General features: G+C 38.1%; 1 protein-coding gene across 1 annotated transcript in view; it reads left to right on the top strand.

Annotated features, from left to right (window-relative positions):
* LOC107659510 (nuclear receptor ROR-alpha-like) overlaps window positions 1-24,186 on the top strand; it is a 66,935-nt gene extending 42,749 nt beyond the window's left edge. Inside the window, exons 2-11 of the mRNA XM_016448481.1 lie at window positions 3,673-3,758; window positions 5,814-5,955; window positions 9,269-9,664; window positions 10,397-10,518; window positions 10,944-11,076; window positions 15,838-15,945; window positions 18,328-18,438; window positions 18,582-18,694; window positions 20,199-20,315; window positions 21,122-24,186. Of these exons, the coding sequence (XP_016303967.1) occupies window positions 3,673-3,758; window positions 5,814-5,955; window positions 9,269-9,664; window positions 10,397-10,518; window positions 10,944-11,076; window positions 15,838-15,945; window positions 18,328-18,438; window positions 18,582-18,694; window positions 20,199-20,315; window positions 21,122-21,169 (1,376 nt within the window). The 3' untranslated portion in view covers window positions 21,170-24,186. The remainder of the gene's footprint in view (window positions 1-3,672; window positions 3,759-5,813; window positions 5,956-9,268; window positions 9,665-10,396; window positions 10,519-10,943; window positions 11,077-15,837; window positions 15,946-18,327; window positions 18,439-18,581; window positions 18,695-20,198; window positions 20,316-21,121) is intronic.
* The last annotated feature ends 15 nt before the right edge of the window (window positions 24,187-24,201 follow it).

The following is a 24,201-nucleotide window of genomic DNA, read 5'->3' as shown; positions in this document are numbered from 1 at the left end:
CCCTCCAAGCCTTACAATGGGGGTAAGCGGGTGTTGGTTGTCAACAGTTCAGAAGACATGAAATGAAGTGTGTGCATCCGTAATAAAACGTCCCTTACATGGCTCCGGGGGATGAATAAAGGCCTCCTGTAGCGAATCCATGCATTTTTGTAAGAAAAATATCCATATTTTAAACGTAATAAACACTTTTTTCTCACTTCTGCTGACTTTCGTATGCGGAAGCGTTCCGGCGGATGTATATATGTTATTATATATATTATATATTAGTACATGTATATATTTATATTCATATAATTTCTATTATATATATATATATAAACAACATATTTTTCTGAAATATATACATGCATGTGTGTGTATTTATATATACATAATAAATATAAACAGTACACACACATATTTTATGTACACTAAAACTTTTATTTTGGATGCGATTAATCGTTTGACAGCACAAGTATAATTACTATTTTATATAGTATAAGTATATATATATATATATATATATATATATAGTAATACCATAGTATTTTTCCCTAGAGGTTATTCAGTTATGTAATGTTGGCAAATACCGCCCTGTAAACATGTGGAACTGTTCGAGCAACTGAATATCTCACAGTGTGTGTTATTAGGCGAGTGTGTTTGTACTGGAGCTGGATGAATTACTCCCCATCCTAATCTTGCTGTGAGGATTTTTTCCAGCAGAACAATTTTGGTTTAGCGCTCTCCGTAGACAAAGGAAGCTCCAATCCAGCACGGCAACCCCGCAGCGTGAGCCAGGCAGGAGACAAAGAGCTTTGTGAGTGTTTCATGTGGAAGCCTGGCGAGAGGGAGAGGAGAGCGAGAATTGGCACTAGGCGGACCCAAACCTGAGTGCCCAGCGCAGCGTTATGCCCTCTTCACTTCCTGCGTCGTCGGCTGATGTGGCACGAGCTTCGTCAGCAAGTGTACCTACTTCTCTCCGGCTAAAACGAAGGGCCCTCTGAGCAGCGCCTAGGGAGGGAGTCAGATAGGAGCGCGGCAGCTGGCCCCGCAGGCTCGAACCCGCAGCCTGCTAGTCTGTGATGCCAGCAGTGTGGAGGCGCAAACCGCTTTAGAGCAGGCCGGGATTACGAGCCTGGGATAGACGGTTCTCACAGCCCTAGACTGCCACCTCCTGGCAGGGGCCTGGTACTGCAGCTTCTCTCCTGGACTTCAACCACAGCCAGCCTTAATTACAGCATGCTTCAGTTGTTGTGAGTGCATGTCAGAACAAATTATGTAAGTAATGAGGCTGAAAATGCTAAAGGAGTAGGAACACACTGGCGCGCTAATGCTCATGCCAAGAGAACACAAAAACAAACAACAGAGTGCACTGGCCGCATTTTTTTTTCTTTTTTTTCAAAAAATAAATAATTATAGTTTCAATTAATGATAAAATAACATGAGCGGTAATGTGAATTAGCAATTCTGACAATTCCTGTGAAGAAGCTCTCTTGAGGTTAAAACAATTTATATCAGCAACCGCCATGCAGCCCAGCTTGAAACGCATGCTCTTGTGCTGTTTACAGGCATGTTGACCGAACCGACGGTGTACTGGCTGTCAGCATACAGGGTTAGTGGATCATTTGAGAGATAGAACAAGAGATAGAGACCCTTGGCTTTGCCAATGGGACGTTGACATTATCCAGATGACACAACGGGAGCTCAAAGGCAGATGATGAAATGGGCCGCTGCTGATACGTCGCTCAGTGGTGGCAAATTTGATGCATGCAAATTAATTCCGTATGATTGGATTTATAGGGTTCGCTAAAATATTATCGAGCCACAGTATTATGGCTGGAGGTAGGCAAGTTGCTGCGGGGAACTTTGGCTCGGGATCTAAGAGAACTAGAGGGAGCAATTTCTGTCAAGTAGAATGCTAATAAAATGCTTAGGCTACATTAAACAGTGACTGTTCAGCTGTAATCCGGCTAAATATAGAGTGAAGCTCTTGCGTGGTAAGGTCTATTTTGCAATGGCCAGAGGTTTGGTTCAGGTCCTTTGATGTGATTATATTGCCGTGGCCTTTGCTTTGAGATGCCTGACTTTTATCAAATAGTCTTTTAAGCAACTCATGCCAGGTTTTATCTGTCGGAATCAATATCGGCAAGTGTACTTATATAAAGGAATAGTTCTGTCGTCTTTTATTCCATCACGTTGTTCCAAACCTATATAACTCTCATTGAACACAAAATTAGATTTTTGGAAGAATGTTCACGCTGCTCTTTTCCACACAATATAAGTAAATGGGCACTATGGGCTATCAAGCTCCTAAAATGTTCTAACTTCTCGGAAGTTATGGGGTAGATTAGTCATAAGAATACATTTTCTGCTGCAGCTCTCAAATCTCATTAACATTCATGTATATTTAGATATGGTGTGTCAAATCATGTCACACTAGGGCTGACATTAATAATGCCCAATGGTAGGGGTTCTTGAGTCTCAAAACCAATCATGACTGCCTAAATTTGAATATGCAAATATATGAATCTCATTAATGATGTTTGAGAGTTTTAGTAAATAACTTATATTAAGTTGCTTTGGATGAAAGCAGTATTTAGGGAATACTTATAGGGAAGTCGTGGCCTAATGGTTAGAGAGTAGGACTCGTAACCTAAAAGGTTGCGGGTTCGAGTCTTGTACCGGCAGGGATTGTAGGTGGGGGGAGTGAATGTACAGCACTCTCTCCCACCTTCAATACCACGACTGAGGTGCCCTTGAGCAAGGCACCGAACCCCCAACTGCTCCCCGGGCGCCGCAGCAAAAAAATGGCTGCCCACTGCTCCGGGTGTGTGTTCACGGTGTGTGTGTGTTCACTGCTGTGTGTGTGCACTTTGGATGGGATAAATGCAGAGCACTAATTCCGAGTATGGGTCACCATACTTGACCTCACGTCACTTTCACTTTCACTTTTTCACTTTCATTTTTTTATTAGTAGTATTTATTAATGTATTTATTTATTGACCACTCTTGGTCACCATTTACTTTCATTGTATAAAAAAGAGCAGCGATGAAACTCTCTGCTCATTCTGCTAAACATCTCATTTTGTGTTCCACAAAAAATAAAAGTCACATGGGTTTCCAATGATGAGAGTGAGTAAATACCCTTTTAAATGTAGTTAAAAAAAGCCTCTCTTGCCGCTCTAGAGCTATAAAGCTATTGTTTTTCCTCAACAAATACTCAAGCCTTATTATTACCATCTTCTTGTTGTGTCAGTGCTAGGCCTTTTGGACTCTGCGTCTCATGGTGGTAAAACTGTCTACTTGGTTTTTGCGGTTTTTAAATTGAACAGGCAGCTTTGAACCGATATTCCAGTGGTGGAAAGGTCCAGTCATGTGGTAAAGAGTTGGGTTTGTCCTGACAATGCTGCCCAAAGGCTCTGTGGGGAACAGTGGCACTTTATTACGATCGCATTTGTTTCTAAATCACGGGCTGACATCACATTTTCTGTGCTTTTTGAGGGTTTTCTGTTTAAAGTCAGGATGGCCTCCTCCAAACACGCCGCAGCCGAGGGTGGCAGGGACGTGATGCGTTTGAAGCTCGGCGCCGTTTCATGTCGCAACATGCAGCCGTGGAGGAGGTGTTGCACGGTGACTGGTGACAGTATCCACACAAAATCCTGACAGTATCTTCTCTCTTTTCTTTCTCCGCAGCTCAAATCGAAATAATTCCCTGCAAGATCTGTGGAGACAAATCATCAGGCATCCATTATGGCGTGATAACGTGTGAGGGCTGCAAGGTAAGAAGCTAAACAACCTTGTCAGCGCGTGTGTGGCAAAGAAAAAGCGGGAAAAGCCAACAAATGAGCCATTCTGGAAAATAGCAGAGAAGTTTCTTTCGGATTATTGTCTTTCTAAGGAAGAAAAATGCACTATTGTGCTTACAGGACTTTGGAATTCACATGCCAGAGTGTTAATAACTCACGTAGTCAGGTTGAAATGTTGCTAAAAACGTCACAATTACAATACAACGACAATATAATCCCTGTGTCTTGTTTTTCTTTACCTTCTGCTACACTTTTGTTAATAAAACCGTCAAAAAAGGAAACGCTTTGGATCACAGCACGTCGTTAGCAGTTTTGCAACCACGTCCTCCCCCCGTTCGTTCCCGCCGAAGCTCCTCTTTTCGTGCATTTTTCAAACACCCCGTCCACTCAGCAAAGAGGAATTTTGTGCTTATTGTGTATTCCTGTTTGCTGCCTGTCACCGGAGCAACTCGTTAGCATTCCGCAAGCAGGCTCGGCAGAAACGAACATGCGGACGAGGCTCCTGAACGGAATGTTTTTTGTTTTCCCGCACAATAGACAGACTCTCTGCTCAGCATCTCCCTCCGTCACTCACTCACTCAGCGGAAGAAACGCGCAACCCTGAAGAATAAACTGCTGAAATGTATCTTTAATGGTTACTAATTACTCGAGGCACAGAGATATTTAATGATATGTGCGAGCACATCGCTCCGGCCCATAAATCATAGCATTATTAAGGAGCGCTGCTTGTCACCGGCAGTCCTACCCCACTTTCATAATGGCTGCCATTAGAAAGCAACTTGGCAGCTGTCAGCTGTTTTCTAGTAATTAAACAGCCAATGAGCAACTAATTAAGACATATGTGTATGGAGCTGTGGAGTGGGGTGTGTTAATGACGAGCTGGAATCAATTCATTAAGTCAAAGGGATGAGAAATCAACTCAACGTGGGCGCCCGCTCCTTCCCCCCCTTGAGGCACCCACCGGGTTCGGGCTCAGTTATTCAACATTAATAACCTCGCACAAACTCGCCATTATTTACTACCTTTCTCGCCCGTCTCGGAACTAGCCGTGCCAATCGTTAATGAGGAAAAATACTCGTTCCAAACTGCTTTTTATAGTTACCTCGGTGAAAAATGTGTTGTTCAGACATATCTCGATAAGATAAACGTGTCTATATGATTGAGACAAGCGTTTGTAGAGTTGCCGCCATCTGTTGAGAGTTTGCCACAGTTTTTTGTAAGATAGAGACATGTCCATTCGTTTGAGGTTCATTCAGCAGGGTTAGTGTAGTTAACTAAAACCAAAAATAAAACTTTTTCTTTTAAAGTTACTTGAAATAAATGTTAACTGAAATAAATTGTATATAAAAACTTAACTAAAAACCTTATTTTAATCCAGTTAGTTCACAAGCAAACATTTCTCATTTTCATTTAGTTTAACATGATGTAGCTAAAATTACATTAAATTACGAAAAGAACTAAAACTAAAATAAAGAAAATTGAAAAATAATATGTATATATAATAAATATAAAAAATGAATAAATAATGACAAAACCCCCCAAAATTACTACAATTTTATTAAAAATTTAAATAAAAACTGAAAATTAAAAACTCATTTAAACTATTAATAAAAACTGTAATTGTATCTCAGTGGTACTAAAATAAAACTGCAGTTCAGTTAATTTTTTAACATAAATACATGGCTAGCGAAAATTAGGTTTGGTTCAAAATTGCAAGAATAATTTGTGATAGCTTAGAGGCAAAAGTTTAAATGTTTTTTATCAATATTTTAAATATTTTTAAAATATAAATGCTATACTATAACAAATATAGAATTTATAATTGATATTATTATTATTATTATTAACTATATCGTTTTTTTCACATTTAAATATACATTCCTAAAAATCAAATATATTTTTGGTGGTGGGGCTAGTAAAAAATTTCATTAGTGGCCTTACTCAGCCAGCAAAAAAATAAAAAATCCTTATGGTTGAGTCATGAATGGGTTAACTAACCTTCTCTCTGTCCGTCTCTCGGGCCTGTAGGGTTTCTTCAGGAGGAGTCAGCAGAGCAATGCGGCGTACTCATGCCCGCGTCAGAAGAACTGCCTGATTGACCGCACCAGCCGGAACCGCTGCCAGCACTGCAGGCTGCAGAAGTGTCTGGCTGTGGGCATGTCACGTGACGGTAAGTCTGTGTCCAGTACAGCAGGCACCAGAGGGAAAACAGAGTCTCCACAGATACAGAACATCAAATGCATGCAAAATACCAAATAGATCAGCATGTAAAGTGAACGTGCAACCTGACAGCGAGTGTTTTCCAGCTACGGTTTATGAAAACTTGAGTGCAATGAATGAGTAAAAGGGGGAAATATCATGGAAAATTGTTCAACCAAAATTGTCCAAAAGTTCAATACAAGCATCACAGGATGCATCTGTCTGTGAATGTACCTGGAGTCAGTGGAATGGAATATGTTTAGTCCTTTTCTACTTTTATTCACTACTTACCTTTGTCCCCAGTCTTGCCATGTCATATAATTTAGAGTACCTGTTCTGTAGTCGGCACCCATTACTCATTAATTTTTCACCTAACTTGTGACAAGATGAATTTAAGAGGCAGTTGTGGTTCTGGACTGCGGGGCATGCTCACTCAGGGTGGAGAATCTGACAGCAAGTAGCTTTTATTAAATGAGCATCATTAAAACAGGCTCATTAAAGCCAATGCAGGTGAGCAGCATTAACGGGAGCACAGGTGAGCGTATGTTTTTGTGTGTGTGTGTGTGTGTGTGTGTGTGTGTGTGTGTGTGTGTAGAGGCCCCCTGCTGGGCCTCCGGCTGGGCTGTGTGACTATGGCCCGTGACAGGACGATGAAATCAGGCCAGGTCTTCCGAGTCTACCGGGCTGCTCTCTCACACACAACCAGGACAGGCAAGGTGACTTCTGACTTCACTCTAACTGAAGCTCACCAGTCCCCATCTGCCTTCCTTACACGGGGACAGAGACGCAGAGCTACCCAGACACACACATGTCTGAGACTACATTAGGCCTCCACTCAGACTCATTCATATACCTCAGATTCAGAGTTGATCTTGTACCTCTTTTAAAAACCTCACTCGTCGTCTCGTGTCTTGTCTTGTCTTTGCCCTGCATGTGTTGTCTCATCTCCTTTCCACTGTTCTACTCTCATCTTGTGTATTTTGTTCACATCTCTTTTTATTTTCTCTCTTCATGTCTCGTCTTGTCTCCTCTTTGTTCTCTTCTCCTTTGTCTCTTTACCTCAGGTCTCTTTTTGTTTCCTCTCCTCTAATTTTGTCTTATCTTTTTTTAAGAATATTATTTTGTCTCCTCCTGTTTAATGTAATTTCTCATTTCCAACTCTTCCCACTCATCAAATCTTGTTTTGTCTCCTTTCTCATTGTCTCATTTCTTCTAATTTCTTCAGTTCTTTCTTCAAATCTTATTCTGTCTCCTCATTTATTTTCTTGTGTCATCTCCACTTCCTTCTTCAAATCTCACTTTGTCTCCTTGCCTCATACTTTGTTCCTGGTTTCTCTTCTTGTCTCAACTCCTCTCCTTTTTTCAAATCTAATTTTCTCCTCTTCTCATGTTTCGTCTCCTCCTCTGTCTTCAAATCTCATCTTGTCTCTTCTTCACAAGTCAGGCCTCGTCTTATTTGATCTCCTCTTCTCATATCTCGACAGTCTTACCATGTTGTCTCTTTTCCTTGCCACATCTTATCTCCTCTACTATCCAAAGCTCTTGTCTTGTCTCCTCATGTCTCATCTTGTCTCCTCCCAAGTCTAACATGTCCTCTAGTTTTTCTCTCATCTCCTCTTTTCAAATCGCAGCTTCAAGTCTCCTTTCGCTTCCTCTCATTTCCTCTCATCTGATCTTCACTTGTCTCATTCCCTTTCTTTACATCTTTCATTTTTATTCTCTCCTCACATGTTGTCTCTCCTCCTTCGTTTTGTCTCGTCCTCTCTGCTCTGGTCTCCTCTCGTCTCCAACAGTCAAAGCCCCTTTATCCCCTTCATTCTCCACTAAACTCTCCAGTGAGTTTATCTCTTTTTCCATCCATCAGTAGATCAGCTTGTCCTCTGCCACGCGTCCTTCCTTTTTATGAACACTTGATCTCCACTTATATCTGATCCGCACAATATCTCATCCCCAGCTTCCTGTTCTTCTAACACTCCTCCAGTTCAAAGACAGGCTGAAGCTGTAGCAGCTCTTTCTTTTTAAGCTAAACAGACTCTGCCACTTCCTCCAGGTGTTGCGAGTGAAGACCCTTCCTTTTTGTGAGTGCCTGTAAATTGATGATTCATGCTAGTCAGGTCTTCTGTTCTTGGATCATTTCGACAAGTAGACAGCAGGAGAAAGCTAATGCTATTACCAAGTAGAGCGTTTTTTTAATACCCTTTGAGAGACATTAAAACCTGCTCCCGGGAGTTAGTTGTACTCTCCATGCCGCTATACTAAGCTTCCCTTTAAAGGCCAGAGTCTTAAGGGAAAACAGATTGTGCCTTTTGTTGTTTCTTCAGTAACAATAGCTATGGAGTGAAGTCATCTTGTGCAAGGGTTATTTTGGTGTGGTGGTTAGTAACCAGAAGGTTGCTGGTTTGATCAACATAAACCGTGAGCTACCACCATTGTCCCAAAGACCTACGTTGCACCAAAGGGATTGTCCCTGTAATAAGCACATTCAGTAGTCGATGTTAAAGGCTTAGTTCACCCAAAAATGAAAATTCTGTCATTAATTACTTCTGTTACTAATTACTTATAATTACTTATAATCGTATTATTTTACGAAGCTACGAGAATACTTTTTTTGTGCAAAGAAAACAATAATAACATAATTTATTCAGCAATTCTTCTCCCCGAGTCACCATCTTCCAGCATTTTGGAGAGTACCCCAGAACATAATCAACGTAATCAGCAGTGTTTACGTTCAGTAGACAGTGCGTGCATGCGCATAATAAATTGTTATTATTGTTTTCTTTGCGCACAAAAAGTATTCTCGTATACGTTTTGGATATCGTGGATAATATGCTTGCTGTCTATGGAAGGTCAGAGAGCTCGCAGATTCCATCAAAAATATCTTAATTTGTGTTCCAAAGATGAACGAAGGTCTTATTGGTTTGGAACGACATGAGGGTGAGTAATTAATGACAGAATTTTCATTTTTGGATGAACTAACCCTTTAACTCAGCACACTCTCAAGGCAATTCGTAACTATTGTACGTTTTGATGAATTGATGACTAGTTTGCATGAATTTCAGCTGTCTCATTTGACCATTTTTGTATGATCTGCTTATACCCCACTGACGGTTAGTTTTAGGTGAGGACCTTCATGTTTACTCCTTTTCTAAAAAACAATACATTTCCAAACAAATTCATACGAAATGGCCACTTCGTTAAATAAGATGCATTTGATTATATTTAAGGAAGAAGTCACAATTTGAGAGAGATTTCTGTTCTTATTGCACCATCTTTGCCCCCTACAGCGGTGAAGTTTGGCCGGATGTCAAAGAAACAGCGGGACAGCCTCTATGCGGAAGTGCAGAAACACCGGCTCCAGCAGCAACAGCGGGACCACCAGCAGCAGCCCGGTGAGGCCGAACCCCTCACCCCAACCTACGGCCTCTCCACCAATGGCCTGACCGAGCTCCACGATGACCTGAGTGGCTACATGAACGGCCACACGCCCGACGGCACCAAGCCTGACTCAGGCGTCAGCAGCTTCTACCTTGACATCCAACCCTCACCCGACCAGTCCGGCCTGGACATCAATGGCATCAAGCCAGAGCCCATCTGCGACTTCACCCCGGGCTCGGGCTTCTTCCCCTACTGTTCCTTCACCAATGGGGAGACATCCCCCACCGTTTCCATGGCCGAGTTGGGTAAGTGATAATTCTGGAGAATGGCAAAGTGGATTCTGGGTAGGGGATGGTACTAGGGGGAAGAGCCCAACCGTGGGGCAAACGTCGCTAAAGGTGTCTTAAAATAGCATTAGGTTGGATACTCATCTCAAAGACTCATTAAAAGAACCTCTTTTTTTCTAATTAGTTTCCATTAATTAGGGCCAATCAGGATACAGCAGGGCACGCATCAAGGGAAATCATTTTTTTAGCTTCCCCTCCTGCTCTGGGACTCCTTTTAACAGATGTGTTTTCAACATGATTGAATTTTTATACTGTTTTTTTTTTTCTTCTTTCTCTCGTCTCCATTTGCTCGTTCTTACTGAAAGCAAATATGACCTTTGTTCCTGTGAATTTACACACACTCTTCACTTTTATACTTGAAGTACTGCCCTATTTTTCTCTTGCACAGGAACACAGATGGTCAACAAGCTTCTAAATCGACTTTAAATCACAAACCGCTACAATGTAGTTCTTTGATTGGAGAAGCAAATAAAACACTGCATCTTTTGAAAGATCCTTTCCCTCAGCATTTCTGTAAGCATAAATGAATCCGCCAGTAGGAAGAACCACTTTATAATGCTAATGGGAAACAAATGCCATCCCGTACCACATGTATGTGTGTGTATATATAGTACAGCTCAATATGTCTGTACGTTAAGTGCAGTCAGGCGTGACAGAGGTGTTTTGAAGGTATGTTGCGTTGTGTTTCAGAACATCTGGCCCAGAACATTTCCAAGTCCCACATGGAGACGTGTCAGTACCTGAGAGAAGAACTTCAGCAGATGACCTGGCAGGCGTTCCTTCAGGAGGAGGTGGAGTGCTACCAGAGCAAGGTAAACACACATTGTTGAAGAGCCACATGTGGTTGTTCAGAAGCTTTAGTTAGGGATATTTGCAATTTAATTTAATGTAAATGTTAACTTGCAGGGACACTGATGAGGTGATGTTTTTGGGATTGAAAATGTTCTGGCTGGTTGCATTAAGATGGACAGACATTTTAGTGGCTACTTTAGAGTACTGTGTTTTCTTAAAATATGCCAGTTTGAAAAGGTTAGCCAATAATAAATGTATTAAATGTACAGTACCAAATCCCGTTTATCTCTAAGGGTCAGTGAGAGGGTTTAAAATGGTCATGTAAAACTGAATTATGACTGTTTTTTTGTTGCAAGAAGCCTTGACTAACATCATAAGTCTACATAAACTGCTTCAAAAGAATATGGCCTGGTTGAAACTGGTTGTGTCTTTTGTTTCTCCTCAGCCCAGGGAAGTCATGTGGCAGTTGTGTGCCATTAAAATCACAGAGGCCATTCAGTATGTGGTGGAGTTTGCCAAGCGCATCGACGGCTTCATGGAGCTCTGTCAGAATGATCAGATAGTGCTTCTCAAAGCAGGTAAAGTGTGTGTTCACATCACCATCATCCAATCCCAGCTTAGTTTATAGGGCGTAAACACAAGTAATCCTTTTTCTGCAGTGCCTGTGGCTATGTTTAGAATAGCATACTACTAGCAGTATGTGTACTGTGCACAGTATGCATTGACCAATATTTCCAGTATACTATGGAAGCACTGTTCCACCAAGGGAATAAAAAATTTAATTGCAACTTTTTTCTTACAATTCTGACTTTTTTTTCTCCTTATAATTCTGAGTTTATATCTCACAATTCAGACTTTGTTTCTCAGAATTGTGAGATAAAAACAGAACTGTGAGATATAAACTCGTAATTCTGAGAAAAAGTTAGAATTACAAGATATAAACTCTGCAATTCCGAATTTACAATACGTCTCATCTCTCATCTCATCTCATTTCTCTCTCTCTCTGAATTTTAAGTTCACGTCTCAATTTTTTTTTTTTCTGCAATGGAATAAAAATGAAAAGGTAATTGCGTATTTTTTCTCACAATTGTTTATATCTCAGTTCATATCTGGCAATACAGTTTTTTTTTTTCAGAATTGCAATAAACAAGAATTGTAAGATATAAACTAAGAATTGCAAGAAAAACAGTCTGTATGGTGAGATAAAAAGATGCAGTTACCTTTTTATTTATTTATTTTTATTCGATGACAGAAACAGGCTTCTATAGTATATGACTAGTTATCCTACAATGCAATACGTTCACCTTTGTCTCTCTTTTTTTGGTGTGATGAATGAACCGAAGGTAACATTTTCCTGAAAAGTATTAAGACATTTTTACATTTAAACAGTTTAGAATACTACTCTTTGAAGTATTTATTATTGCATACTTCACACTTTTTACATACTGCTTAAAATAGTATACTGCACAGTAAGCAATATGCAAGTATTCAATTCCGAACACAGCTGATGTCACACAGCAGGAGGTGCCGTGCGTCAGTATCTCTTGTGTATACAGGAAAACTGTATCGGGACGATCTGTCAGCTCTTTGAAAAATAAGGCACTATTGAGATGATATCCACTGCTGCACATCTTCTCACAAATAATGGACCAAAGTGCTCCATCACACTCACACCCCATCTCCATCATGATCCCAACAGCTTTCAGTGTTTCTGTTTGTTCCAGGCCCGACCAAAATTAACAAAATACTGAGTGAGCGCTCTCTCCTGACATGACATTTTAAACCACCGCATCTTTCTAAAGCTCCGTAATGGCTTCTATTACGTGGCTTTTATCCTCTAAGCCTGTGCTCACCAAAGCACTCCACTGTAGAATTACTGCTCCCACTCACAACAATAACAGCAACACACTCCACCTGAGTCTCACACACACACACACACACAGCACTGCTCAAAAACATCAGATGATTGGTGACTTAATAAAGCTGTGTTTTATGATACTGCTCCTTGTTATGATATGAACACACTGCTTATGGCCAGAAACATACTTCAAGCAAGTATGCAAATACTGACCTTAAATAACAAACCTAGCATCAAATATTTGTACCATTATTCACGTAGCTATCTATAAACTTCGACGTCGGCACCGATAGCCATGTAGCGCCATTGTGCTTCGGGTGTCCCGAGTTCGAGTCCCGGCTTGCGGACCATTCCCGATCTTGTTCCCTCTCTCTCTCCCACTTCGCTTCCTGTCTAACTACTGTCCTAACAAAATAAAGATATAAAAACGGCAAAAATAACTATATTTAATATATATATACAGTCGTGTGAAAAAGTGTTGGCCCCCTTCCTGATTTCTTAGTTTTTTGCATGTTTGTAACACTTTAATGTTTCAGATCATCAAACAAATTTAAATATTAGTCAAAGATAACACAAGTAAACACAACATGCAGTTTTTAAATGAAGGTTTTTATTATTAAGGGAAAACAAAATCCAAAACAAAATGAAGACTTTGGAGTGGCCTAGTCAAAGTCCTGACCTGAATCCTATTGAGATGCTGTGGCATGACCTTAAAAAGGCGGTTCATGCTCGAAAACCCTCCAATGTGGCTGAATTACAACAATTCTGCATAGATGAGTGGACCAAAATTCCTCCACAGCGCTGTAACAGACTCATTGCAAGTTATCGCAAACGCTTGATTGCAGTTGTTGCTGCTAAGGGTGGCCCAACCAGTTATTAGGTTTAGGGGGCAAACACTTTTTCACACAGGGCCATGTAGTTTTGGATTTAGTTTTCCCTTAATAATAAAAACCTTCATTTAAAAACTGCATGTTGTGTTCACTTGTGTTATCTTTTACTAATATTTAAATTTGTTTGATGATCTGAAACATTAAAGTGTGACAAACATGCAAAAAAAATAAGAAATCAGGAAGGGGGCCAATACTTTTTCACACCACTGTATATAAACGTCGACAGCTTAGCTAATTTCAGCTAACTTACTGAGCAAGATTCTCTTCGAATGTTGCTCCGCCATTACATTACTTCACAAAAATGAGAATGAATTGTAGAAGTAGACTATTTATGTTAATTCTATTAACATAACTATTGCGCCCCTTGTGGCAGTGCTGAGAATGCAATGTAAAAACTGTGGGAAAAAATGCAGTCAGAAGCATTTATCTTCACATAATTTTGTAGTCTATTGTTTTTTAGTGCATCTCATTATGATGTAAAAACACTGCTTATGAACAAAAGCATTCTTCAAGCAAATATGCAAATACTTTACATAACAAACTGCAACAATGTCTCTGCCATTAAACCACTTGTGTTGCTAACTATAGCTAACTATAAACATTAGCTTAGCTTAGTTAGCTAACTTACTGACAGTTTTGGGGAAGCTTCTCTGAAACTGTAGCTTGACCAGCTACAAGCTACTCGTAAATTAAAGTAGTTAAGCTACATTCAAGCTACCCTTTTGAAAAAGTAGCTAGCTACACTACAAGTTACTGTCAAAAAGTAGCTAGCTACATTGAAACTACTTTCAATTTTTTTATTATTATTCTTTTTTTTGTACAATTAACATTACAAATAACTAAATAATTATGAATGAAGAATTATAATTAAGTTATAAGTAAAATATAATGAAGTTATAAGTAAAATATTTTAAGTCTCCGACGTAGACCGCATTTTAATCTTTGTTTTGCGTAAATTACAGTTGATTCATGTGAAATATCCACTCCTGTACATCCTTTGCAATAGACGATCTCTTGTCGGTGGAAAGACTGTAAAGCCGCGCAATGCGTGATATCAGAACAGATGGCAGTAATGAACAAATTTAATTTGTGATCTAGTCAGAAGAAGATGCTGTGCTGCTTCAATGCTGAGTACATCCTTTTTAATATCATCAGACGATCTCTTGTCGGGTGGAAAGACTGTAAAGCCGCGCGATGTGTGATATCACAACAGATGGCAGTAATGAACAAATTTAGTTTGTGATATCGTCAGAAGAAGACGCTGCGCTGCTGCTTCAATACATTACAGGCTCGTGACTCGTCAGAACGCAAAACGGAATGTAGCGTTTGGTCGCGCTACACCGCTACTTGCTGGGAAAAGTAGTTTTACTACTAAAAGCTACACTGTTTTAAAAGCAGCATCGCTACTGTAAAGCTACTGAAAAATGTAGTTAAGCTAGTAGCGTCGCTACTTGTAGCTAGCTACTCCCCAGCACTGCTTACTGAGCAAGATTCTCATCAAATTGTTGTTCCACCATCACAATAATCACTGTTGCCAACTAATTTTCAGGGGAAGTTGCTAAAGGAAGGTCGATTTGTTGCTAAAAGTTGCTAAATGACGTTGTGATGTCATTGCGTGATGACGTCATTACGTAATCACAATGCAAAAATTGTGTCAAATCTCAGTAAAAAATATATTTTTATATGTTCATTTAGATTTATTCGTAAAATAATATAAATGCATAATATAATGTTAAAATATAAATAACTTTGTATATACAACATTGAATTATTGAACACAATTTTATAAACTATAATTTTTTTTATTAGCTAGTGAACTAGTAAAACTACACATTCTGACCAATTAGTTGTAAGCAGTGTATTAGTAGTCAGTGTGCTACACTCTAAGAAAATAATTCACAGGTTTTTACCGGCATTTTAAATTACGCATTGTATTTTGTGTTTCGGGTTAAAGGGTTTACAATGGATAATGGATAACGGATAATGTCCTGGAAAATTACTAGAAGCCTACCTTTTCCATTTTTCTAGATATTTTTCTTACAGTGTACTAACTGATCAACAATCAAAGGTACAACAAGGTGTATCATAAATGAACAATTATTAAATTATTATTATTATTATCAAATTGAACAATTGTAAATAGCAATAATTTAATTCACGTGATGTGTGTACTGCTAGGCATCTTTGGTTTCCTCTTTTTGTGAAATTTAGATGGAAAATGTGTGCCTTTTATTGTTCGAGTCACTTATCAAAAGTTGCTAAAAGTAGCCAAATAAAATTTTAAAATAGCTAAATTTGTTGCTAGGTGCTTTTGGAAGAAAAAGTTGCTAGGGTAGTCTGAAAAGTTGCTAAATTTAGAAACAAAATTGCTAAATTGGTAACACTGACAATAATTGACCTGAATGAGGAAACTTGTAGAAGAAGACAGTTTACACTAATTCTTGCTATTGCACCCCTTGTGGCAGTGCTGAGAATGCAACATGCATAAACTCTGAGAAATGCAGATAAAAGCATTTGCCTTTACATATTCCTCCAGAATTTCTGTTTTGGATTATAAATTCACATTTTGTTTCTTTCTCATCTATGCATAGGCTCTTTGGAGGTGGTGTTCGTCAGAATGTGCCGTGCCTTCGAGCCTCAGAACAACACAGTCTATTTCGACGGAAAGTATGCCGGGCATGATGTCTTTAAGTCATTAGGTGAGTTACAAAACCCGATTGGACTTGGTATGTGAAGTGGAAATTCTGTGTTTGGAATATTACATGTGAGTGTTTTGCTTATTTGTGTCCTTTTTATTCGAAATGACATTCACACATGCAAATGTGGGCAGAACCCAACCAATTTGCCTAACTGCAAGCAACGTCAAAATTGTTTTGTACACACACCTGTGTGCAGGATCCAAAATCTGCCACCGCAAATAAATAAAACGATATTATTTAAAACATTATAATAATTATTTCGATATAATTACTTTTGTAAATAATTATACACTTAACCAATTAACTATATTTTGTATAGCATTTAAATAAATATTGTAAATACAAAGAGGTAATATGAATGCATGAAAAGCATTTTTTTAATTAAATAAAACTGCAATTTTACCCACATTTGGCACTCCAAAAGTGCTAATTTTGAACCCTGTGTGTACACAAGCAAATAAAGCCCACCAGGTCGACAGCAGCTTCTCATATCCGCCACACCTGGAGTTAAACTTTCCTCGCTGAGGATGCTGCTCAGGGTTGCAGTAGCGCGGCTGTAGCTGCTGCGTATAGTGGGTGTCTGGAACTGCATAAGCAAGATTGAGTGTCTACCAGGAGTGTTTTATCAAACCCGCCATCCACGCAGCCGTAGCCTGGGAGTAGAATTTTTCTAGAGTAAGCAAATAGCATTTATGTTTGAATGCCGTGACATTAGTGAAATCTCTTCTCTGTCATTATGCACTCACATTGGAAACCTTTTGGGGCTGAAAGCTGTCCAAATGCCAAAACAAACACAAATAGGAGAAATCTAGACATAAAGATGTCAGCCTGCAAGACAACATTCAGTCATATCTCACATGGACGTCCTCAGCGTTATAACGACCGCAATATCTTATTCCTGTCGTATCTGTAGCGCATTTAATAAGCCTGCATGTGTTTGCCAAGCTTAAACCAGTAGCTCTGAAACTGGTATGAAAACTGAAACTGTGGTGTAGTGCCCGCAGGTGGTACTCAACACACTCTGGATGTTTAATTTAAATTATTTATCATTTTTCAATGTTTAATTTCCAATATCTGATTTATTTATGAGTCTGATATAGATTTGTGCATCTAAAACTCACATTATTACTTAATAGGCACTGTGTTCAACAATGTTTTCGAGCTGCAATCGATATAAAAGGCGAGATATGATTCTAAACGGACAGGAAAATCATCTAAAATATATTTATTATTTATGTGTTTGATGCAGAATGCAACATTTGCATATTAATTCATGCAAATACAGTGCAATCCTTTGTAAATATGACTACTGTGGTGTTTGTGTGTATTAGCTTTAGTCTGATTCTTCCACAAAATATGGAAATGTGTGAACAGGTGGTATTCAACACAACTTATTTCAATTATTTGCCATTTTTAATGCCTAATTTCTACGATCTACAAGTCTAATATAGATTCATGTGTCTAAGACTACTAATGTTAAAAAAAATATATATAATTTTATTTGACAAAGTCAATTTGCAAAAAGCTTTTTTGAACTTACTCAAATGCTTGAAATACTAGAAATGCTATTTATTTTATTTTTTAGTTTATATATATATATATAATATTTGCCATTTTTAATGCTTAATTTCTAGTATCAGCATTATTTACATTATATAATATAGATTTGTGCAGGTAAGACCAACAATATCACTTAATGAATTTTATATTAAATAGTTTTTTCAAGTTTTCTAGCTATGATTGATGAAAAAAGCCAGATTAAATTTTATTTGACTTAAGTCAACTTATTTATTATTTCTTAAGATATTAAAATATAAAATATTTAATGTAATGTTAAAAATATGTACTATTCATGTGTTTGAACTGGACTGCAATTTTTTTATATTCATGCAAATACAGCACAATCCTTTCTAAATGTTACTATGGTGAAGTTTTTTGTGTTTAGATTCAGTGCGATCTTTCCACATTTGAAAATACTGGAACGTTGCTATAGTCCTATTGCTTGCGTTCAAAGTGAAAGACAAAATTGGAGGGAACATTGTTGTGTCTTGGTGCTTGGCTGCTGCTGTAGACTATCTCCCAGTGTTTGCGTGAGCTCTGAGTCATGGGTTTTATTCAGTGTTGTTAGTGACCCCAGTCATGGTTATGTAACCCCTCTCATTCGCCAAAACATGATTAGCCTGGAGGGGAAGAAATGTGGCGGGAAAAATCATTCTGTAATGCTGAAGGATTGTATTGTTTTTACCTCTGTGCCACCCCAACATCTCATGCTAAAAAATCAAGTGTCTACTCGATGCTGGCTACTGCTCCATCTCAGCCGCCTGTGACTCTCTCTTTTTTTTTTTTTCATCGACTTCTTCCTCTCTGTCTCCACGGTGACAGGTTGCGACGACTTGATCAGCTCTGTCTTCGAGTTTGGGAAAAGCTTGTGTTCTATGCACCTCTCTGAAGACGAGATCGCCCTGTTCTCCGCCTTCGTGTTGATGTCTGCAGGTGAGCCTGGCTCTGTGTTAAAGCATACCCATAAATTACCCACAATCCCTTGTTTACCATCAAAACGATTTGTGGTGTTGGGACAGCTCAGATTGTATATGTGAAAGTGTCTCATCCTCGTGCCCATGTGTATGTGTGTTTAGATCGATCCTGGCTCCAGGAGAAGGTGAAGGTGGAGAAACTCCAGCAGAAGATCCAGCTGGCCCTCCAACATGTTCTACAGAAGAACCACAGAGAGGACGGCATACTGACAAAGGTACTGTACACATAAGGAACAGGATATGATGTCATTAGATGTATTATCTGTAATCTTCTGTTCTTATATATTATATTCTTTTATGTGCTCCTATGTATTTCTATATTGTTTTATTCGAATAACTGTGTAAGATATTACAAATATTAAATATGAATTAATATTAATTTATAATATGTGAATGTGGTATTATACTATAAAGATTTTTTTTTCTAAATCAAATGATTATGTTGTTATTATACCAAAGCAAATTATTTAAATATTTATAGAGAAAATATTTACTTTGTTTACAGTTTTACAGATAAATCTGTCAAGTATTACAGTAAAATTATATGTATAAATCCAAAAAAAATAATAAACAGATTTGTTTTGTTTTTATCTCTTTCTGTTAAAAACAGATTTGTTTTGTTTTTATCTCTTTCTGTTAAAAACAGATTTGTTTTGTTTTTATCTCTTTCTGTTAAAAACAGATTTGTTTTGTTTTTATCTCTTTCTGTTAAAAACTAGGGCTGCAAATAGAATAAATGATTAATAATTAAATTAGTGTTGTTTTAGCATTATTTATATTCTATTGATATTTTTAATTACTGTCTTAATTACTAATATTATTTAATTATTATTTTTATATATCCGGGTTTCTTTTTAATTTTAGTTTTAGCAGTTTTGCTATGCTTTTGTCATATTTATTAGTTTATTGTTTTTTTTGTTTTTTTTTTCTATTTAGCTTTATTTTATTTTTATTCAATTTTTTTAGCAGTTTTGCTATGCTTTTGTCATATTTATTAGTTTATTGTTTTTTTTGTTTTTTTTCTATTTAGCTTTATTTTATTTTTATTCAATTTTAATAATTTTAATATTTAAACTTAAACTTATTTATTTCCGTTACTTGCCAAGTCAACATTTTTATGTTTTGTTTAAGTTTTTTATCTAATATTTTTATTTACTGCATATTTATATAAATATTTTTTTTTATCATTTATATATATTTTTTTTCAATCACTGTGTTTTCAGTGATTTCAATCACTGAAAACAGTTGTCAATAGTTTTAGTTAACAATAGCCACACTGAATTAAATCATTTTCAACTGGTCATTAGAAAGCAAAATGAAATAATAATAATATTCAATTTGTTAAATAATATGGTGGTAAACAAATTTGACAGTTGTGAAATTACGTTTTGGGAAAAAAAAGTAAATACTTTTTTTTTTCTTGTAAATTTTCTGTAGACCCCTTGTTTAAATCATTTTCATTTTAGGACCAGGGACATTTATTAAGCAAATAGGGTCAATTTGAATTTCATGTATGACTTCATCCACAAAGCTGTATTTGGTCTGGCGGCCGAAAGATTAGCTAATGTCATGTAAAAAACCTGGGACCATCTGTGTTGTGTCTGCGGATTAGAGGGTCTGCCTTTTGCCTTTTGACCCAGTACCACAGGGTCCTTTCTACCAAATTAAAATCTCTCTCTCTCTCTCTCTCTCTCTCTCTCTCTCTATCTCTTTCTGCAGTTGATATGCAAAGTCTCAACGCTGCGAGCCCTGTGCAGCCGGCATACGGAAAAGCTGACGGCATTCAAAGCAATATACCCAGACATTGTCCGCGCCCACTTCCCCCCCTTGTACAAGGAGTTGTTCGGATCAGACAATTTTAATAATTTTAATATTTAAACTTAAACTTATTTATTTCCGTTACTTGCCAAGTCAACATTTTTATGTTTTGTTTAAGTTTTTTATCTAATATTTTTATTTACTGCATATTTATATAAATATTTTTTTATATCATTTATATATTTTTTTTTTTCAATCACTGTGTTTTCAGTGATTTCAATCACTGAAAACAGTTGTCAATAGTTTTAGTTAACAATAGCCACACTGAATTAAATCATTTTCAACTGGTCATTAGAAAGCAAAATGAAATAATAATAATATTCAATTTGTTAAATAATATGGTGGTAAACAAATTTGACAGTTGTGAAATTACGTTTTGGGAAAAAAAAGTAAATACTTTTTTTTTTCTTGTAAATTTTCTGTAGACCCCTTGTTTAAATCATTTTCATTTTAGGACCAGGGACATTTATTAAGCAAATAGGGTCAATTTGAATTTCATGTATGACTTCATCCACAAAGCTGTATTTGGTCTGGCGGCCGAAAGATTAGCTAATGTCATGTAAAAAACCTGGGACCATCTGTGTTGTGTCTGCGGATTAGAGGGTCTGCCTTTTGCCTTTTGACCCAGTACCACAGGGTCCTTTCTACCAAATTAAAATCTCTCTCTCTCTCTCTCTCTCTCTCTCTCTCTCTATCTCTTTCTGCAGTTGATATGCAAAGTCTCAACGCTGCGAGCCCTGTGCAGCCGGCATACGGAAAAGCTGACGGCATTCAAAGCAATATACCCAGACATTGTCCGCGCCCACTTCCCCCCCTTGTACAAGGAGTTGTTCGGATCAGACTTTGAGCAGTCCATGCCCATTGATGGGTAGCGCTTCCCCGCGCCCACCCCACCCGGGGGAATTCACACCGTGGGGAATGTCAAGCATAAATCTGAGACACTTTAGCAGTGCCCTGCACATACACACACCTGGACGGACGACACACTGCACATACACTTTCCCCTTTTTTTCGTTGTGATTATTTTTGTGGGGGAGGAGGTAATGGACTGGGTTTGACTCTAGCGGTTTATTTTTGGGGTTTGTTCCCTCCTTTTACTGACACAGGTGGGATTCGGAGTCCAGGGGGAGAGGATGAAAAGATGAAGACACTTGTTTTTCCCGAACGCTCCCTCGCTCTCTTTCTCTCTCTGGCTCAACCTGAAGAGTCCACGCGTTCGTTTTCGCGAACGGTCCCATGGCGATTTGTCACGATCAGCATAAATTGTTTTGACTCGTTTCCAAAACGGAAAAACTATTCCCAGAGAGCATTCGCCTGGAATCCAGCAGAAGAGGAACACATAAGCCCTTTTCAAGCCAAGAACATGAAATAAAAAGTTGCGATCAAAAAGTCGATTATCCGAACTGTTCCAGCAGTTGTTGTAGCACCAAAAAAAGTCTACGTAGAAAAATACGTGGTTAGTTTCTTCCTCCCTGTGCACTTGGATTTTTTATTTTTTTTGTTCCTTTTCTGGGATGTCAAACCAGCACCGAACGAAGAAGAATACAAAGTGAGAGAAAAAGAGAGATACGGAGAAGGAGTGTGATGTGGAGTCAACACAAAACAGCACCTTTCTACAGACAATCGAGAAAAAAAAAAGAAGGAACAACGTAGAATTCTGGTAATTCTAGTCGCGATTGCTTTTAGCCGTCAGAGACTCCATCTACCATAGTTGCTTAGTGATATCGTTTAAGGCCATCTGCTATTAAGTCCCTCTCCGGAATGGTGTTAACGTAACGTAACGTAACGGTCCGACCACCAACATCGATGCAATGCAAGGGTCCATTGTTACAGGGTATACGATCATAAGTACAAACTATACGGAAAAAAATAATAATAATGTCTATAGAATCTATTTTAAATAACGTATGATATTAGTAGCTAGACTATTCTTAATTGTGAAAAATTGATAAGGCACTTTTATTTGCACCTTTCTTTAATTTAAGACTTGTATATTTACCTAGTGATGTGTTTAATGCATGTATAAATACCACGGTTATGGAGAACGAGTGCCGGAAACCCTAACGCTGCTGAGGGTGGGTGCGTGTTTGCGTGCATGTTTGTGTATTTATTTGCGCGAGGCGGAGGTTGGTGCTGGGTAAAGGCAGATCACGTAATCTAGGGGGGGTTTGTAGCAAACACTCATCGTCTGCCACCATTATGAAAACCTAAGCACACCGGGTCTAAAGGGCTGTTGAATGCAAACGGACCCTTTTCCACACGTCACATGCTGTTTAATGGTTCCATCTAGTGGTGGTGCGCCACATGAACGTGTGGAGGAAGCAGATCTGGTTTCTGAACAGCTGATCTTCCTTAAACTGACTCTCGTGAGGGTCTTTGCCCAGCAACAACGCTCGTTGGGAACGTAAGAGTGGGGAAAAAAGACGAAAAGAGAAATATTCAAAGCCTTGTCTGGTTGAAATCCTCTATTTTTGTAACATTGTACAGTGCTTATGAAGCCTATGAAAGAAAAGGGGAAAGAACGAAGGATGATATAGCACTTAATCCTGCAATAATTAGAATCTGTGTGTTTTTTATGAATTTTATCTTTCAAAGAACAAGACAATGGTAGTAATAGTGCTATTTTTTGGAATACCTAACTGTTGTGTGTTGCGTGTGTTTGTACGTCTTTTGAATGTGCCATAGTGGTCTTTCCTGCTTTTTTGAGTCTGAAAAAAAAATTGTTGTATTGTAACATTCCAGTAAAACTATGTTGTGGCGTTTAGAAAATCCCAATAGAATCCAGAAAAAAACTTCACAGATCACATCTATGGCCTGCTAACTGACATTTTGAGAAATTTTGAGTAGATCTTGGTAGCTACATGTAATTTCTTTCCCCATGACCCCAAGTATTTTCCTCAGGGAAGAGTCTGTCTAACTCAGTTCTGAAGCCGGTAGCTTAAACACGTTAGTCAGCTCTATGTTGCATCTAGAACTCAATAATTTGATCTTGATGGCATGTTCAGTACAGATAAATACTGTAGCGTTTTTATCATAATTATGTCAATAACTACCGTTCACAAAATATGAGTTTGTGCAATGCATCCCCAAGAAGTCCTGCTTATTACAATACATCAATCTGTAATTGACAATCCAGGTTCGTGTTTAGTTCTTTATACAGTAAATCTGCAGTTTGTGTACTACAAGGCTCAGGGAGAGTAATATTGAATAATAATTGAGCAGGGATACTGAAATAAGTTCTAAATCCTATTGAGCTGCCTTCTTAGACAGCATTTTAGCAGTCTCAAAAGACTGAAAAGTAAAAGTTTTAGCCAAATTTTAAGGCAATCCCAGAATGTACTACAACAAAACCTGTAAAAAAATTTTTAAAAAAAGTTCTTTCAGCATGGTGTAGGAGTCGAAGATTTAAACATATTTCATTCAATACTGAAAATAATTAATGCATAATAGTTAAATCTTATTTAAAAAAAAGGTCATATTTACCCAAAATTTATGGGCGAAGTATTGTGCTTTTAGCATAGCAACATGCTAACATAAAACTCCATTGGAATCAATTGCAACAGAGACAACCCATGTGTTACTCATAAGGAGAGCTATTTATGTGACACAGAATTGTTGTCTATGTAGATTGATCCAAATCAGTCACTTAGAAGGTTCTATTTTGGAGAAAGTAGACAGCAGACAGGAAGGCAGCTCACTAGAAGCAGAATTGAACCTAAAACAACCTGGTAATGATGTTAAAATACAAATGGGAACAAACACTCATTTGTTACTGTAGTTCATTTTTTAAACCTAATTTTTCATCTTTCACAATCTACAGGCTCTTGTCATACCATGTTATTCACTAGCATGATTGCTGTCAAGTCAAAAGAAGATGGCAGTACATCATCCCCCCCCCCCCCCC

Source organism: Sinocyclocheilus anshuiensis, unplaced genomic scaffold (assembly GCF_001515605.1).
Source record: "Sinocyclocheilus anshuiensis isolate Anshui unplaced genomic scaffold, SAMN03320099.WGS_v1.1 scaffold387, whole genome shotgun sequence".
NCBI classification, from domain to species: Eukaryota; Metazoa; Chordata; class Actinopteri; order Cypriniformes; family Cyprinidae; genus Sinocyclocheilus; species Sinocyclocheilus anshuiensis.
Note: the sequence above shows the minus strand (reverse complement) of the source record. Positions and strands in the feature narration are given on the sequence as shown.